General features: G+C 42.1%; 1 protein-coding gene across 9 annotated transcripts in view; it reads right to left on the minus strand.

The window, feature by feature from the left end:
* myt1b (myelin transcription factor 1b) overlaps positions 1-18832 on the minus strand; it is a 136909-nt gene that overhangs the window by 19858 nt on the left and 98219 nt on the right. For 6 of the 9 annotated variants that reach the window (XM_025901803.1, XM_025901808.1, XM_025901806.1 and 3 more), the window contains 9 exons: positions 13893-13947; positions 12090-12135; positions 10921-10983; positions 8871-9232; positions 6994-8118; positions 4046-4180; positions 3551-3641; positions 3194-3310; positions 1245-1495 (listed from right to left, as the gene is read on the minus strand). In XM_025901803.1, the coding sequence (XP_025757588.1) occupies positions 1245-1495; positions 3194-3310; positions 3551-3641; positions 4046-4180; positions 6994-8118; positions 8871-9232; positions 10921-10983; positions 12090-12135; positions 13893-13947 (2245 nt within the window). The remainder of the gene's footprint in view (positions 1-1244; positions 1496-3193; positions 3311-3550; positions 3642-4045; positions 4181-6993; positions 8119-8870; positions 9233-10920; positions 10984-12089; positions 12136-13892; positions 13948-18832) is intronic. The other 3 variants (XM_025901809.1, XM_025901804.1, XM_025901805.1) reach the window with 2 other exon arrangements.

Raw genomic sequence — 18832 nt, forward strand, 5'->3', positions numbered from 1 at the left:
CTTGTGAGTGAAAAAAGAAAAAACACTCCTTCCCTATTGGTGGAGAAATGTACCATGTCGACCAATCAAAAAATGATACGGCAACATGTGGTATTTGGTTGTTGGGAAGAGAGAGAGAGCGAGTGAGCGAAAAAGAGAGAGTTTTGATAGTGAGAGATTTGTGATGTTTATCATGTTTGGAGTTTCAAGTTAGTGTGTTTTCTTGTGTAGTTAGTGTGTGGTGTAGTCGTTTTGTTTTGTTTTGTGTGTCAGTTCTACTAGTGAACGTCACAGTTGCTGCAACTGTGTGCTGGAAAAGCTTAAAAAGGGACCTTGAAAGTGCTTAAAAAGTGCTTGAATTTGACCCTGAAAAAAGCGTACGAATCCTGCATGATTTATAGAATGTGATGCCGGACATTAAACAGATAAAAGTACTTAAAATGAGCTCAACCTTAAACATATGCAGAAGTTATATTAATCCATCCAATACTGACAAGGAATATTTTTCTGCAGAATGATAATCTTTTAATTTGCTACTTCATGCACAGTTTTCCAATAATGCAGTTTTATGTGTACTGAGGTGCTTTCACTGGGTTTTATTGCTTCTTTTCTTAAAGGAATATCCACCACTTGTCATTGTCATTTGGTAAAATAGCAGATATTTATTCAGCTACCATTCTTCAGCCATGAAGGAGTGCAGAATACGTCCACACATAGTGCAGACAGGCAGTACAAATGGCACATTTTAATCTGATCCAATTTATCTTGTTAAAAAGTTAAATAGCAGAGGAAGATGTTTTCGTTTGTGTGTGGCAATTGTCTCTGCTTGCCTTTCTGTAAAAGTCACCGCACACCACTGAGTCACAGCCACTGCTATGCACGCAGATGGGACAGAAACAGCAAACTGAGTGAAACAGTAACTGAAATTTGAACATTTGTCTCTTTCTTCTTTTCACTCATTTCGAAGAATAAAAGTCAGCCAAAGAGCCATGCTGGAGTAACATTTTCAAGAGCCTTAGGAAGGCCAGCACTGAGAGCAAGAATTAGCACAAATGAACATGTTACACTATCTCACATAGCAATGAGTGAATGGTTAGTAAATAATATGGCCCATATCTTCAGTTTTCTTTGTGGCTCACATGGCTTTGACCAAAGTCTCTAACTCACAGTGAATCCAGCTGCTGTAACGTAGCCACAGGTTTGCCTTATAAAAAACAAATAAATAAATATGCATGATAGAGAAGCAGCCCGAGGTTCCCTCTTACTTTTGAAGGCTTTAGGTGAGGTTTCGCTGGTGGGCATCTTTGGAGCAAGCGTGCGCTTCCCGAACACTTGAGCATCGAAGCTTGCATAATCGAAGGACACCTTGGAGTACTTCTCCAGCTCCTTGGCCAAGTTGGCGCGAGGTGTGGAAGGCGCCATGTTGGGCCTGTAGCTCCCGTACTGGGGCACCTCTAGCTGCTTCACAAAACACATGGGTCTGCAGGGGGGAGAGGGAGAGGACGTCAGGGTGGGGCTGGGGATTAAAGACAAAAATAAAAGCAGAAACAAGAGATGAGAAATAAAAAGAGGATTGATGCAATAAAAAGACACACACACACACAAAAGCAAAACGGGGGGGGGGAAGAGAATAAAAGAATGAGAGAAAAAGGTAGAATGAAACAGAAAGAGCGAAGACAGGAGCAATGGTGTACTTAGCAGGAGTGCAGCAGGATTAAAAGCTCTCTTATCAGCAGAGGGCACATTTGCATGTTGTACAGCATGGAATTTATGAGCTTTAAGCCCTCTCGTTTTCTGGAGAGCCTGGGCTTTTGTCAGACCTGTTGGCGTAAATCCACTGATAGACCAGGGGGAGGTGGAAGGGCGTGGGGAGCGAGAAAGAAGAGAGAAGGGGGAGAAGAGAAGACTGGGAACCAAAGAAGGGGGAGTGGTGAAAGAGGAGAGACAGAGGAGGGGTAGGTTTGGGGGTATAGAGGCAGGAGGAACAAAGTGACCTTACTCGTTTTCTTTTTTTTTTTTTTTTGCATCCCCTTACCATCTTATCCAAGGCCTCCACCCGCTTTGGCCCAGCCCTATTTATTCTCCTCTGCACCGAAGCCCGTGTTTTTCTCCATGCTTGCATGCTCATTAATAGCCTACAAGACCTGGCCTGTAGTCATACTGCTGCTGGGGTGGCCATCACATAGAGGCACACTAATAATATGTGTGCAAAGCAGAGCCACAACTGATCAAAGGTGACTTTTTTTCCATTTTATTAATTCAACATCGTTCCATTAGAACGAAGAATTCTGCAGCTCCACATATAAGAGACAAGGAAGCTCATTTGAATAACAATCCGAAACGGAAAAACAAAGCAGGCCTTATTATGTTTTAATACTCGATGCTTTGTCCAACCACTGATGAGGTTTTCCTCAAGGAAAGCAATTATTTTTCCTATCCCCCCACAATGCCCCTATAACTTGCATAATTAGCTTATCAGTTGCATTATTAATTAAAATACCAATGAGGAAGAGCACAGACAGCATAATACCAGTGTCTGGTTTGCGCTAATTATCATTCTTTTGGCCGGGATCTGGCCGGTCGGGTGAGATGAATGTAGATAAAGAGATCTTAGCATGTGAGGTGACAGTAATGATTAGCCTGCCAGCCAGGATGTTTCAAGACTTTCTTGTTATTATTGAGCCATTCAGAGGCCAGGCTCCACCTTTCATGCAGGGTACCGTAACCAAGGTCAGGATTGTCTCTGCGGTTTCAATGTGGCTCAGCAGTAAAGTGGCTAACCTTGACAAGGACTCAGCTGTGAGGGGTTTGGATTGGAGGAGACAGCTTTTATGTAGGTGAAAGGGTCACTGAGCCCAGTCTATCTTAGTTTCTGCTATTCATCGTGTCATCTATGATGGGCTTTGGAAAACGACAAAAGGCACAAGTTTTTTTGCCACATAAACCTTAACTGTGCAACGTTAATACAGTTAATTAAAAAAGTTAAATTAATATAGGAATCAAAACGCTCCCTTCTATACATATAACTTGTAATTAACTGATCAAAAAGATAAAATCTTTACATGTCAATGTAATGATATTGGCCAAAGTCAATAACTGCCACGTTTGTATAACTGACCTCTCATGAGGGCATTAGGGTCCATATCTACAATATGTAATCTAATAAAGCAGAAAAAAACCTGAACTATGAGTTTGTACTTTTCTGATGACCCACCTCAGCACTCTGTCATTGGGACTTCCTTTGAGGTGCTCACTCCCTGACTGAGAGAGATGCTGCTTATCATGGCTCTTAGACAGCTTCTCTGCAGCAGCGATGGGACAACCAGAAAGACTGCAGGGATAAAGGAAGCAAAGCAGATGAATATTACAAGTACATACTGCTGACTGTGTAAATCTACATCACAGTACTGATGTGGGCTGACACATTTGCTGTCCTGCATACATGAATATACGAGCTTGCAAATACACAAAGTGCACAACACTCTAATCTGCAGAGATACAAACACACACACACACAAACAGCTTTCATATTTAAAGATACAGTATAAAGGTGTAATGTATATAAATATACCTGCGGTGTGTGTTGCGGTTGCTGTTGACATGGCCCTGACCGGTGCAGCCAGGAGTCGGACACTTCAGCACGTTTTCATGCATGGCCAGAACTGACAAGATGCACAATCACGTGATCAGAGAAAACTCAGAAAATGAAAATCACTGAGGTGGGATTTGCTTATTATTAAATTTGTTTTTATTTCTCATATTAATATTTTTTGTCTTCCTGCAAAAATATCTTTGAATACACAGCTGCACAAACTGTATTGTATAGCCCCAAAACTCCCAATAATAGAATTAAATAAGAATTAAATTACGTATTTGAGGGCAGTTCTTTGAATGAATTTCACTGCAAATCTGGTTTCTGACTGGTTTCTTCCAAACATATATACCAAATCATGGAATCTGTGGCTCCCGAGACCTCAGAAAACCTCATGGCACAACAATTACATTGTTTAACTATTTTTTATGCTAAGCAGCTGGAATAACAAAAAACAACAAAAAAAACCCTCACTCTCTGGGGGGATCCTGTCCTTGTGCGGACAGCCTGACAGGCTGCGGTGGTGGGGGTAAAGACCGGTCACATGACCAGTGCCATCACATCCCGGTGTGGGACACTTGTTCTCCCTCTTCTCTGGCCTGCTGCTCTCTGGGTCAGAGTTGGGTAGAAAGGTAGAAGAAAAAGGAAAGGAGGACAGGAAGATGGAAGGCCAAGTAAAAAGAGAGGGGAAGGTGGGACGAATAAGGTGCACAAAAGCAAGTGGTTAATGTCATCAGACAGTGTGCTTGGCTGAGCATGAAATCCAGACATATTCCCAACATCTGCACAAAACCCACACCATCTGTATCCCCCGACTCATGGCTTTTACATGCCTGCAAATACACCAGGTATTCCATGCATTTGGCTAAATGTTTATTTAAATACTTTTAAGGATAAAATACTATAAAAATGATAAACTACACCATCTTATCCTGTCGAGTTGGATAATCCCCCTGCGGCTACATATGCACAACGCTTTCAAAGACCTTGTTTAGATCTTGGACAAAGCAGCGCCTTACAATACATCAGAAGAAATTCGCACCACTGTATAATTTACACATAATTAAAGATGCCTGCTCCTCCCCTCTCCTATTGGAGGTAGGCCAGGCAGTATCAGTGGCACTGGAGAGAGGAGAAGGGTGCAAGAGGATGGTGTGATGCTCTATTGGCCTTCAAATTGAATGTTAATGAGACGCGCATCTCCTAATTAGCGTCGAGCAGAACAGGAACGTCACCACAGGAGGGAGTTAAGGCCAAGGAGAGGGCAGCACTACCGGGCATGTAATCACACTGCTGCTATACTGTGAGAAGCATGACAAGCGGGCAGTGTGCCAACTGTGTAATACAAGGCCCGGACACACGTAGCATGTAAACAAACACTCCACGGCTGACTGTGGAACAACCTGCACTCCTCCTTTTTCTCTGTTGATATGTTGTTGTCTCTCCTGTGCTCTCTCGCATGCTGTCATCCCTTCTCGCTCCCTCTTTGAGTACTTCCTCCCAGCTCTTCATGGAAGTCTATTCAGCTGGAACCACTTCAACCCCATTACAATAGAAAAGGGAGGATCTAAACAGAGCTCTGTGAGTCATCTCTTATTTGGTACACTGTGTTTATTTGTACCCTCTGCTCCCAACATTACATTTAGCACATTTGCCAAAACTTCAGAACATCTTTTTCTGTATGCTTCTTTATTGGTTGTATTCCATTCATATCATTGTGGTATTTAAAAAAGCACTTGTTGTCTTGCAGAGTATTAGAGAAAATAATGAAAGAGCACCTTTGGCCTGTATTTTTAATATAAGGATAAAGCCAGGGGGCAACTTCCCCCTTTAAAGCTAGCTAACCTAACAAAAGTAAAACTGTCAAATTCTGGGACTTGCCTGTGATGTTCTTTTTTTTGGGGGGGGGGCAGAAAACTGGTGGTGTGTGTATAGGTTAAACAAAAACAGCAATTGTTCATTAGGCTTTTTTTAAGGCCTGGATGAAGAGGTGCCAGCTGATTCTTTCTGTCAAATGCTAATGACATCTGGGTCTAGTTTCACAAAGAATTGTATTATTCAAATGTAGTTACTTTGATTACATACTGTTTTGCACACATTATTGCCTGCGAGAAATATACTGCAGTAGATTATCAGTCCAGCTCTGTTCAGTGTAAAGTACTTAAAGCCTGTGACATATGGGTGCTCTTCCACTGTGTGATCTGTGGGCAGACACAAAGTGACGCCAATATTTAAAAGAACACTCCCCTAACACAGGACCATTCTCTTTTTTAAGGCAAATAAAAACAGGTGAGTGGAGAAGACGTGCTTAGTGGATCACATAGAGGTTGTGTTGGGGTTTTCAGAAAAATTTCATAGAAAGGGGAAAATGTAAATTTTCCCCCTAAACCTATAATACGTTGTTGGCAACATAATAAGTTTGCAACATAGTACTTCAGTACCATGTGCAGCTAATATAGCTTTAAAAAAACAAAGTTATAAAAAGAAATAAATGTGGCTGATGTGCTGTCTCCCTCAGGCAACTTTCACAATACCCTCTCAGTACATGTTGTACACTGTAAGAAAAAGTCCTAATATAAAAGTATTTTACTGTGTATTTTACAGTTTTGTTCTGTTCTTCTAGAATATCATTAAATTTACATAAATAGACTGTGATTTCACATTTCAAATGTAAATTAACGTAAAATCACTAATGTAATAAAACATAATTTCCTTGTTTTTTAAATGTATTTGTCTGTACATATGCATATTTAGATTGTTAAAATACATTCACAAATGTATCATGATGTCACAAATATTTGTCCGTTATTTGAAAGATTGAACTGTTGAAGTCAAATGTAATGCTATGGAAAAATATATGAAATGATTCTTATAAACTTTTTTAACATCAAATAATTATTACTATTATTGCTATTTGGGGCGATCGTGGCTCAAGAGTTGGCAGTTCGCCTTGTAATCAGAAGGTTGCCGGTTCGAGCCCCGGCTCGCACACTCTCGGTCGTTGTGTCCTTGGTCAAGACACTTCACCTACTGGTGATGGCCAGAGGGGCCGATGTCAGTCTGTCAGTCTGTCCCAGGGCATGCAATCCATTATTATTTAAACCAACTGTTAACTGTATATTTCTGTACATTTAAGTATTATTATTCATATTGCCACATTCATTGACCTTGTTTATAGGTGATTTCATTGTTTAATCACATTAAAATGTTCCTAATTTAATGTTTAAAAGTACTTGAAAAGGGCAAAATCCCATGTAAAATTAGGGCAACAAACTGTATTGTCAATACTGAAAATAACTGTATTTTTATGATAAAGTTATTTTATGGTATTATTTTAGCAGTATTATTACTGTTTTTCTAGGTTTTTTTTTTTTAACAGTGTAGCTCTGTCCTCCCCTGGTTGCTAATTCCCTCTGTCATACCTTTGCTGAAATAGCTCTTGCGGATGACGTCCAGGTGCTTGGGCCTGTCTTCCATGGTGAAGTACCGCTGGTGATGGATATCTGGGGTGCGGAGTAGCTCTCTGGGTCCTGCTGGCTTCACCTGCTCTGCCTTCAGGGCAATGGCTTGCTCTAGCAGGCCCAGGTTCCCTCGGGTCATGTCGAACATCTCTGACTCGTCCGTCACCGCGGAGCGCTGCGACAGGCTGTCTTCATCATCACGCTCATCATCTCCATCCACATCGTCAAAGTCTTTGTCCTCTGACTTATCGGATCGTACCTCGATAATGTCAGGAGAGGCTGAGGATGAAGCTTTGTGGATTTTGTAGTTCTCTCCTCTGGGAATGGGAAAGTAGTCCTCCAGTGGACTGGCCCTGTGGGAGCTGTAGCTTAAAGGAGGGCTGGCCTTATAGTTCTGAATTGAGCTAGCCTTATGAGAGCTGTCTTGCAGACTGGCTCTGTTCTCAAAGGGACTTGCCCCGTGTGAGTTGTAGTCTTCCAGAGGACTGGTCCTGTGGTCTTCAGCCTTGATGTGTGTTCCCTGAGCTGCTGTGGTGCTGGTGATGGTGCGGATGGCAGTTGGCACATCAGAAATGGGCAAAACATCCCTGTGCTCCTCCTCATCTGCTGAAGTGCCCTGCCTCTGCTGCATTGGCACTACTATCTTTTCTTTTTCATTGTCTTTACCTTTGAACTGTTCACACTGGTTACTTTTAGTCAGATGCTGTGGGCTCACGTGGTTGCTCATGTCTTCGTGCTCCCCTTGCTCATCCTCCACGTCAGCTGCCTCCTGCTGCAGACCAGATGACTCCTCCAGTGCTTGAACTCCCTGTGCCACTTCCTCATCTTCCTCTTCTCCTTCGTTCGTGTCCCTGTCCTGCTCGTCTTTTACTTCTTCACCCTGTGTAACTGCCAATGTGACATCCTTCTCGGTCTCCATAGCAACAGTCTGCTGAATGGCCACACTTGGAGCATTGTTGTTGCTGACACAGCCCAGGTGGAGGAGAGAGTTGGCCACCTCCTCGGTGCTCTGTGAGGGAGAGTGACACTCCTCGGCTGCAGGTGCCGCTGCTCTGAACTCAGGCTCGATGATCACACACTCCTCCTCTATCGGAGCAAAGATGAAGAGGTCAGAACAGTGACACAGAGGAAAGCATGAGTCACGTAGTGACTTCAGGCTGTTGTCAGCAATATCTTTATCTCCACTTGTATCACTTTTATGCCTGCTAAGTCTTTCACTGTGTATATTTATATATGTGACATAAAAAGAGCCTATCGTTACAAAACTGTAGCTGTAAAGCAGTTTGTTGACAGAGAAAGACACTCACAAGTCCTAGTGCTCCTAGTGTCCATGATTTCATCTTTTCTCTAAAGGCTAAATCTATCACAATCAGTGAGTCTCATGGACAAGAAGACAAGAGGTTCCTAATTTTGAAATATATACAAACAAAGAGTTTCACAAATAATTATTGGTACAGAGTCACATCTACTGTCTCTGATACCTGCGCTTTATTGTACTGGAGATCTGCTGATGCTGATGCTCACTAGAGCCAACATAGCCATACAATCAAATATACAGTTCTGCTAATAGAAATATCAGTCCTCCTTGATTATAGTAGTCCTGACTCAAATGAAGAAGCAGGTAGTGAGGAAGCTGAGTGGGGTCTAATTAAAAGACACTCCGGTGGAAAACGTACGATCAACCAATTTGGGAGCTTAACCCATCGAGCAATTACAGTCAGGATATCTTGGCCTTAATCTGCTTCAGTATTGAAGTACATGATGAATATGTGCTCCTTTGATGCTGTGGTTATTTTTCACTGTACCCCTCTTTGTTACCAAGAAGCTATGTTTCATACCTTCATCAGCTGCAAAGTTCTCCTCCTTCTTATACGTCTCTTCCTCCTCTTTCTGTTGTGTCTTCTCCTCCCGACCGTTTGTCTGTCCGTCCTGTGTGAGTTCTGTCATTTCCTCTCTCTCCTCCTCCACACCTGTGTCTGTCTCCTCCACCTCCCTTTCCACCTTGGCTCCTTCTGTTTTCTCTCCATCGCCCTCAGCCTCACTGCTGGCGTCACTCTCTGCACTGAAACCTTCATCTAAGGCCAGTTTCAGGGGGTGGGACTTCCTCTTGGAGGCAGGCCGTTCCGTTTCCTGTTCTTGTTCCTGCTCTGCCTCTGCTTCGTCTAGACGGCGCTTTCTCGCTATGGGGCAACCCAGAATGCTTGTGAGGGGGGAAAAGGAGAAGACATGAAGAAAAGGGAGAGAACAGAATCAAGAAAATCAAGCTGGGCTGTAAGTGAAACCACAACCTAACACGTCTAACAGAACCACAGCAGAAGGAGGCAGGGTGTTTTTCTGACATGAAAAAGGATGGAGCTGCTTTTTCCAGTATGAATCAACACGCCTGAGGGGGGCGCCATGCTGGCTCACTCAGATATCACAACCAATCTCAGCCAATTGAGTGGAACGTTTAATGAACAACTCGTATGGAGAGGCGGGCGGGCGATGCAGCAGAGGGTGAAATCCAATAAACTCCTTCTTACGCTCACCTGGGAGACGCTGAGGGAGTCTGAGGGCCGATCTATAAACAAAGTGCATCTCAAAATTGCCTGCTGAACAAATACACATGTAAACAGATAGCTAATATCTGCCCCTCAATAAAGAGGAGTCACAAGCCAGTGAGCTGCCCTGAGTCTCCCAGGATCTCCCAGGGCGAACGACACACGATGAATGGAGGGACAGGGAATGAGGCTGGAATAACACCTGAAGAAATCACATTTCACCACTGCCCACTGAAAGGTTTATTACTTAGGTTTAGATTTAGATGCTCTGGGAGTCTGGTATGTGACATAATGAATGTGCTCTATTTGCAATCTGATTCAGTAAGTATCTTTAAAACTCATTCACATTGTCTCCATCTGCAATTTAAATAACAAAGAATCAAACTGTGCTGAGGAACCTGAGAAGCTGCACAGTTTACCATTTAGTTCTTCTATTTTTTCTATTTCTATCTTTTTATTTAACAAATAATCAGAAGGAATTATAAGGATAGAAATGAGTGGGAGAACTAGATTCATTTTATGATTGGAGGATGTAAAAGCAGGAAATGTGGACATAAAGCAGAAAAATGCATCCTCAATCAACTTCCCTCTAATCTGTGCTTTTTGTCTTGTCAAAAACACTTACAAAAACACTTTTGTTGAACCTGATCTTGATTTCTTCTGAACTGAATGTAAACAACTAACTGTCTGCTACATCCTTCTCCATTAGCACTGCAAAAGAGGACCATTTTGCTCATGACTTGACTTCAGTAACATTTTACTATTAACACTACAAAATTAAAAGGTGTCGCTTACCTCAGCTTAACAAACGTCTAGCCTGGCTGTCTCCAAAGATAAGTAATTAAGTTGATAAGAATCTTGATAAGCGCATTAATCAAGAAATCATTTGTTTGTCTGTAATGTGAATAGCACTGTTTTATGCTAGGAGATACATTTTGGAGTCTTGTTATCACGGTGAGGACAAAAGTCTCCCAAGACCACTACTTTGAATTGTGGTTTCAAAGTGCTGTTTGGAAGATTTTGGGGATATAGCCATGGCTAGCTATAGTTAGAACCTAGCTATTTCACTTAATTCTATTCTTTATGCTTTTTTTAATTACTTTTTTTTTTTTTTTACATTTCATTTGTATTCTTTATGCTAAGCTAGGAATCCAGCTGCTGGCTTGAGCTTCATAATTGGCACACAGATATAAAAGTAGCATTGATGTTCTCATCTAACGCTCAGTATTACAGCGAGCAATGCCGAATAAAAGCACAAAGCAGATGATATGGGACAGAGAACAGAGAGGACAGACAAGACTGAGACAAAGGACAGAGAGACAGAGGGTGGGGTTTTAATCTGCCCTACCTTCTGTGTCGTGTGTATCTCCCACTGATATGGCCAGAGCCATTGCATCCAGGGGTGGGGCAGCTGGATGGGATGGATGGAGGTTAGAGATATGTTTAAGACACGGGTGCATTTTAGTCCCTGTGCAGTAGCAATGATAAACACAGGCAGTAAATAAAAAAGAAAAGGTCAATTAAGACAAACAAAATAAAGTGAAGCACAGACATGCAATCTGAGCACGTGTCACACAAATGCACGTGCCCCCACTCTTCTACCAGACACACATAATGCATGAATGCAGGTGGCATCATGCAGGAGAAAACATAATATTCTCTGTCATACATCAACCCTGGCCTATATCCTGTTACTGTGAGAGATAAGGATCAGCCGAGGCCTGCTGTAATTTCCCCTGCTCTGCTCTCTTCACCAGTCATCATCATCAGTTCTCGCTCACTCTTTTTTCTCTCTCTCTCTCTCCTTTGATTCAGGTTGCTATGACCCCTCAGGATGGCTCATTTCAATTCTCATTAACTTCCCCCAGCAATTGCCCTTTATTACTCCAATTATCCTTATTATTAATTTCACTTATTAAAAAATGCTGCATTTGCATTTTAAATCAGCCACTCTCTGGCCTCTTTTTTTTTTTTCTTAATCCCAAAACCTCAAGTATTTTTTTTGGAGTGCTGAGTAGAGATCAATGTTCAGAGGTGAAGTGTGACAAAATGAGAGAGGATGAAAAAATCATTTAGAAGGAGGGCAAGGAAGGGCGATGATTGGCTTTTGTGGACCCTGAAAGCTGGTCCCTGGGTAGGAAACTATGGAGAGGAGCTAAGGGCGGGAGAAAAAACTAAATAATAGCCCTTCACAGTCCTCTCTTCTTGTGCTGTATCCTTTGATCAGACTGCAAAAAGATCATACACCTTTTTCATTGGATGTACTGTATGTGTTCATAGCAGGAAACAGCAAAAGGCTGCAAGAAATCAATAGCAGCCTGTTGGAGGCACTGACCACGAATTGAGAAGTGCTGATAATGAGTAATAGAAAAAGAATAATATACAGCGTCATCTAAAGACACAGCGTTACTAAGTGTATGAGTGCCAGTGTGGGGGAGATAGGAGGTGGGGGTTTGGCGGGATATATAAAAGAACTTTATGAAAGGGATTTGCACAAAGATGAAGGTGTTTCCTTACCTCAGCTCTTGTCCTACAAGCTCAATAGGAACTGAAAGGGTGGGGGCTGGGGGGGTCATGGGGAGAAAGAACAAAGGTGAACAACTGCTCAGAACGCCGCGTTGCTAAAAGAAACTCAGATCAATAAATCACAAATGCATACAAATCCCAGGAGGATTCCTCATAGAGGCTTACACACACACACACACACACACACACACACACACACACACACACACACACACACCGAAAAATCCTAAAACACAACTACATGCTCCTGGGTTCACACATACACATCTAGATGTAAAACAAACAAGAGTAAAGCAAACATGCTGCATGAATAAGGCACCCACACACAAACAGAAAGGCTAAATCAGCCAAACTGCACAGCACCGTTCACAAAAAGTGACAGTTATATGCAGACTTCAGCAATAAAACATGATTAATTGTTACACTTTAGTTACCATAATTGGGGAAAAGAAATTAAAAGGAAAACTGCCTTCATCAGGAGAAAACAGCACTTCTTTCAGGGCCAACTTATAGTAATTGCCTTCAAAACATAAATCAAGCTCTGCTCCCATAGAGCACGCGCACACTTGCCGGCTGCGGGCATCGATTAGGAGTTGAGCAATAGAATGAGTTTTTGGAGAAATATCCTATTTTCATTTGAAGCCAAAATGAAAAAACAATAGGATCCTGGAATTCAGTTTGGCCCCCAATATCACATGTATTAATCACATGTCAGAAAGAGCCTGGGTATGAAGATACACTAAGAGCACTAAGACACATGCACACATGCATACACACACAATTTTTTTTGTTTGTGTGTGTGTGAGTGTGTGCATGCTCGCATGCAACATCGTCGTTTCTCAGTCTTTCATCATGCAGTTGGAATGACTGGACGCCTTCTGAACGCCCTGTGAACTGTTGCTTCGTCTCGTTTCTAAACATCAAACACACGTGCAAATGCAAACACACCAAGGAACTCACACATATCAATATGGATATTTACACATTCATTCAAGGGCACATTAAATTTACATGTGGTTGTACACATAAACACACTGGCTTTGCAACAGCCATACGTACATGTGGACTAAAAAAATATGGAGTTGCAAGGGCTGTGGTTTTTGTAATATTCTAGGAGTTATGAATCAAAAGTAATGCATCAATATTATTGATCTGTTCAGTGGGCATTAGCACGTACACATAAAGCCACAAAGTTTCTTTTCATTGTTTGAGTCCACTTGTGCCCTTAGAAAGAAGGGTCATACATTGGGTACGAGGGCTCAACTTGAATGGTTTATAATGAGGATGAAAATGATTAGAATCGCACTCTGGTCTTATCAGATGTCGACATAATTGAACACCTATAGTAGGATTTGGAGCGATGTGTTAGGACAGCCCTCTCCAACACCGTTATTACAGCTCCAAATATGTTTTGGGAGAATGGTGTTCATCCTTACAGCAGAGTTGCAGAGACTTGAGGAATCAGTGGCCACATACACGTACAGATTTACTTAAAGGAGCAAATTAGCCTTTGCTAATATTGGGGCAGACATTTCCACATGTTATGTGTTACATCCGATACTACAGAGAAGCTGTGACGTTGGAGAGCAGTGTGTGTACATATTGCTGAGTAAAGACCCACAGAGGCCTTTTTTTATTCACCATCTTTGTCACTCATGTTTATGTGTACAGACAAACATATGTTCTGAGTACAGGAACACACACGCTAGTTAAAAAGCAGAAGGGATGCTTGGCTGTGAAGGAGTGTTTGTAAATGTAACTGTTGCAGACTGGGCCTGAGTGACTGACACTCACCTCTGATTCCCTTGGACCGAGTGCGAGTTCGCTTATCGTCACCCTCAACGCTCATCTGTGAAGAAAAGGAGAAAGCACGAGCAGAGAGAGCAAAGAAGAGGAGAAGGAGAGGGGGGAAAGACACCGTCAGAGGTAATTTCTCAATGCTCTCACTATTTTCCACCACACATCTACAGCTAATTGCACTTGTCTTCCTCCAAAACAACGACTATAATAACCCACGCTCAGGATGTTCCCATTAAAACACACCAAAGGTAGCTCCGACACAAAGAGATGATCATATCTTTAATTCTCCTTTGCTCGCCCGACCTCACTCACTTAGTATGGTTTAAAAACCTTAAAACCCACTAGAGCCAACATCAGTCTCGTTTAGGCTACTATAAGGGCAGCATGGTGTGGAAAGAAAAAACAAACTTGGTTGTTCAAGCTACTTTTAAGCTCCCTCCCCACCCTCACCCCTCACAGCCCTCTTATCACTCCCCCTGTAATTTCCTGCATCTGAGTGGTGCTCATGATTGTAGTCTGTAGAGAGGCAACAGGCGGTGAACGCAGAGGGGCCATGGCCCCTGTAAGCAAAGGGACTGACAATCATAACTATGCTGAATATAATAATAAAGCAAAAACACACAGGCTGCCAGAAAGCCACTGTAATAACCCTTTTAAGAAGAGGACTTGTATGTGTGTGTCTGTGTGGATGTGTGGGTGTGTGTGCTGGGTCTGCCACTAACTCCTGGCTCAGCTTTTAAGGCACAAAGGAGCAGGTGTTAACCCTGCTACCTCACACACACACACTGACCACACCTCCTCAGCATTACCTCTCCACACTGAACACTGCTCCCAATGCACTCTAAAGCTATCAGATGCTTTTTAGACACAATGGAGCCATTAGCTTTGATTACTGGACTCTGGGTAGATTTTTTTTTTTTTTTAATCGCAGGTCTCCCCCTTTTTCTGTCTCACTCTTCCTCCCTCCTATGCTTCTCTACCACCCTTTTATCCCCCCGGTTGCCTGTACTCCCCTCTTCATGCCCAGCCACTTAGCTGCTTTGTTGCTTCTCTATAGTCAAGTTGGCACAGCCACAGTGGGATTCAAACACGGGGTCCCTGTTTCTTGTAGTCTTTTTCTCCTCCTCTCTCTATTTGGCAATGCCCCTTTCCTGCTAATAGACTACTTATGAAAAGAAGGAGGGAAAGAGGGATGAGAGGAGGATGAAACACGCTGTTGTTGTTTTTGTTAAGGGCTTTTCTTTCCCCCTGTCTCCCGAAGAGGGTGCACTTCATTCATTAATGTTTAGTGTTTAGTGCCGGAGGTACAGGTGCAGGCACAGGCCCCTCCCTTCCTCTGCGAGTATCCACTGCCTTGCCTTGCCCTATGCTCTTCTCTCTCTCTCTCTCTCCCACACACACACACACACACACACACTGTCTCTTGCCACTCTGGCTTCAGCTCTTTTGATCAAGCGCTTAGTGTAGAAGTCATGCAACAAGCACCAGCTTTGTGCCCTGCCTGAAGGGAGCAGTTGACTCCTTCTGTGCTCCACTCTCAGTGCTGTGTGGGAAGAGGAGCGGATGAGTGTGCAGTAATGACTTCTCGGTCATGTGTGTATGCTCTTTTAGTCTACACAAGTGCGTGCCTGCCTGCATATAGCTCGATCCATTTCCTTACACTCAATTGTCTGCACTTGTTAGAATGGAAGTGTGAAAAGAGCAGACATGGAATATAAGAAATAGATTTGCAAGCTGCCTGTACTTCACTTGCATATTTCAGTGTTGTTGTTTTGTTTTTTCCTCCTTCTCATTCTGTCTCAAAGAGAATACTGTTCATCTAACCCCACTTGATATAGAAAAAATGTGGAATGGCTTGTCTAATTTGAAATATTAAGCACAAATTAATATTATCAATAGCAATGAATGTAAAAGTAAAAGTAATAGACAAGTGGTTAAGTTGTTCAAAAATGAATGTAAATATTAGGTAGAAGTAATGGCTAAGGAGATAAAATAGCTAGAAGTTAAGACATATAGTAAGATAGCTAAAAGAGAAAAGTGGTAGAGCAGAAATACATTTTGCTTATAATAACCAGCTTGTATACTTGTATGAACAGGACTTTTCCTTGTTGGTATTTTAGATTTTATTACTGACACAGCATATAACCTCCTAATATTAACACCCATACCTATAATTTAATTAAATGGCTTTCCCAAAACTCCAACTGTCAAACTAAAATTTTTATTTATCCACACCCAAGTTTGCTAACATATATGACAAGAAATTGATTTAGCTTGAAAATTGACTGAAAAGATTAATCAGTCATCAAAACAGCTGCAGACTCCTTTTCCTTTGAACAACGAAGCTAATTGAAAAATCAATTCCTCGTTTCAGCTCTAATTGCTATTTTTACTTAACCAATATGATATGATTACTTTTTCCACCAGTGAGGCAGAGTGGCCAGACAGTTTGCAATGCAGCGATTTGGGGAAAAAATAGAAGACATGAAACACACAAAAAAAGCTTTCTAATAAATGTTTAACCTCTACCTTTTGTAACTGTGAAAATCTAAATTGATTTAAAGTTATATTTAAATCTGATTAAGAGATTTAGTAAATGCATCAAAGAATCAAAGGCTAACATATGAAAACAGATCTATGTGATCTATGTTCTATGTGATTAGGATGTCTGTGAAGATGTCTGTGAAGATGCGATACAGAATATGTGCATATGAGACTGAACTACACATTCCTCCTTCATGAAAAGATGATATACTATTCTCTTACCCCTGTAGTTCTCCCTCCTCTTTCCTTTCCCTCCTCCCTATATTGATAGGCATTGGATGAATCAAAACCTGGACTGAAAAGGGCTCCCATTGCTTTCATGTTTGTGTAACCATAGCTACGCACATTTAAATAGGTAAGCACATCTGAGTTCTCCCCTCTTTCCTGTCCTTTTTCTCAATTCCAGCTCATTAAATTTGTATGAACACAAAGTCACTGCAAATGAATCCAGATGCAGCCAGGCAAGCATTCACCTGATTTTTATAATCCTTTTCAAAAGGTCCTTTTTAAAGGTATGTTCAAAACTTGTCCTTTACCTTGCTTTCTTTTAATTAGACTCCTTGAACATTGCACCTATGTAGGTGGACCTACACAGTACCAGCAATGTCTTATGCACAACAGAGAAAGGCAGAGAATGAAAAAGAAGGAGATAGTGTGTCAGGTTGTGAGCGTGCAGCAGTATGCGCATATGCACGCGTGTGAGATGTTGGGTTTAACTAGTATGAAAAGTGCCAGCAGAAGAAGGAGAAAAGAAGAGGTGGAGGAAGACGCAGCTCATCCCTACAGGCTGTGTTATACATTATCAATTATGTCCTTCTTTGTGTGCAGGAGGACCTCAGCTCTGCTCTGCATTCTGACAGCTCTATGTAAATGGCTGGCTGGGGGCAATGACTTCAGAGAGAAGGTCACCCTCTGTCCCCTGGTGCACATAAATGACTCTTTTATTCATTTTCAGGTTTACAAGAGTAGATGAGGAAAGGAGGGGGTTAAGGTGGGGGGTTGCGACACAGGGAGAGGAGTTAGAGAAAAGCGTTTGGAACTGACAGAGAAGACTGACATCTCCAAAAATCACCTGAAGCTGCCAATTAGAGGCGGGCCTGCAGTTCCCTCTGCACGGCCTCCATGTTGGACCGTCGCACGTCGAGCCCCTTGACAGCTTCACTTTAACGATTCAGGGAGGAAGGCGCACGCGAGAAGACTGAGCATGTGTGACTACATAATGGGTCAGCTGCTGTCAGAGGTTTGCCATTTACAGTGTGAGTCATCCTTGTGTGATTTCAAGGTTTGTAACTAAACATCTTTTTGGTGCTAATACTCAGTCTGTTTCATCCATCTCTACTGCAAGTCCAAAAAGACAATAAGAAGGTATCATAAGTGGCAGAGGCCTCTTCACGTGATGTAGTGTTTGAAAGCAGCACATCTCTCTTCTCCTCCTCTCTGTCACTCCTTCAGTAGCAGAAATCAAACCAAATCAATAAAAGTCATCTCTTTAGATGAACCCTAGCCATCAGGGGGGGAGCAAAACTACTTTTACTGGGCCCAGGGGGAAACAACCCCCACTCCTCTCTCCTTCAGACTCTCTTCCATCTCTTTTCTGAGTGTCGCTCTCATTTGCAGCGCAGAGAAAAAACTAAAAGTTGGCCTTAATGATGAAATTAGAATTCTTAGAATTATGACATTTTCTAGGTATTTCCCCTCAAAGACTAAAACCCAGTTATGGTAAAAATTATTTCAAAAGCATCTTTTTTTAAAGAGCTTCCGAAGCAGAAAATTATTAGGAGCACAAAAGGGGGCTTTAAAGACACTCTGGAGTTTTTCAAAAGGACAAAATGGCAACAAGACAAAGTGCTGAGCTGCAGCAACACCTGGGGTCAAAGCAAATACAATATCAGCGACTAATATCCCCTATAACTGATAACATGATCTTATTGAACTTTTAGGAAGGCTTATGTCAACATTTCATAAGAAGAACATTATGCCAACAGTCAAACATGGTGATGGTAGTATGATGATGTGAGGCTGTTTTGCTGATTCAGAACCACTGTGATTTGCTCTAATTGAAAGAACCATGAATTCTGCTCTCTACCAGAAAATTCTAAAGTCTGCCCTGAAGCTCAAGTACACCTGACTTATGCAGCAGAGCAACAATCCAAAATACACAGCAAGTCCACCTCTGAATGGCTAAAAAAAAAAAAGGGTTAAGGGGTGGTCAAATCAAGGTCTGGCCTTAAATCCAATTGAGATGCCTTGGCATCAAAGAAGAACCCTCTACAATTTCTCCACAGTGAAGTGAAAGACAGTTGCCAGTTATCACAGATGCTTGAGTGTAGTTTTTGCTGTCAAGGGTGGCCCAACAAGTTATTAGGTTTTCCACCACCAGGAAGGTCTGG

Source organism: Oreochromis niloticus, linkage group LG20 (assembly GCF_001858045.2).
Source record: "Oreochromis niloticus isolate F11D_XX linkage group LG20, O_niloticus_UMD_NMBU, whole genome shotgun sequence".
Taxonomy (NCBI): domain Eukaryota; kingdom Metazoa; phylum Chordata; class Actinopteri; order Cichliformes; family Cichlidae; genus Oreochromis; species Oreochromis niloticus.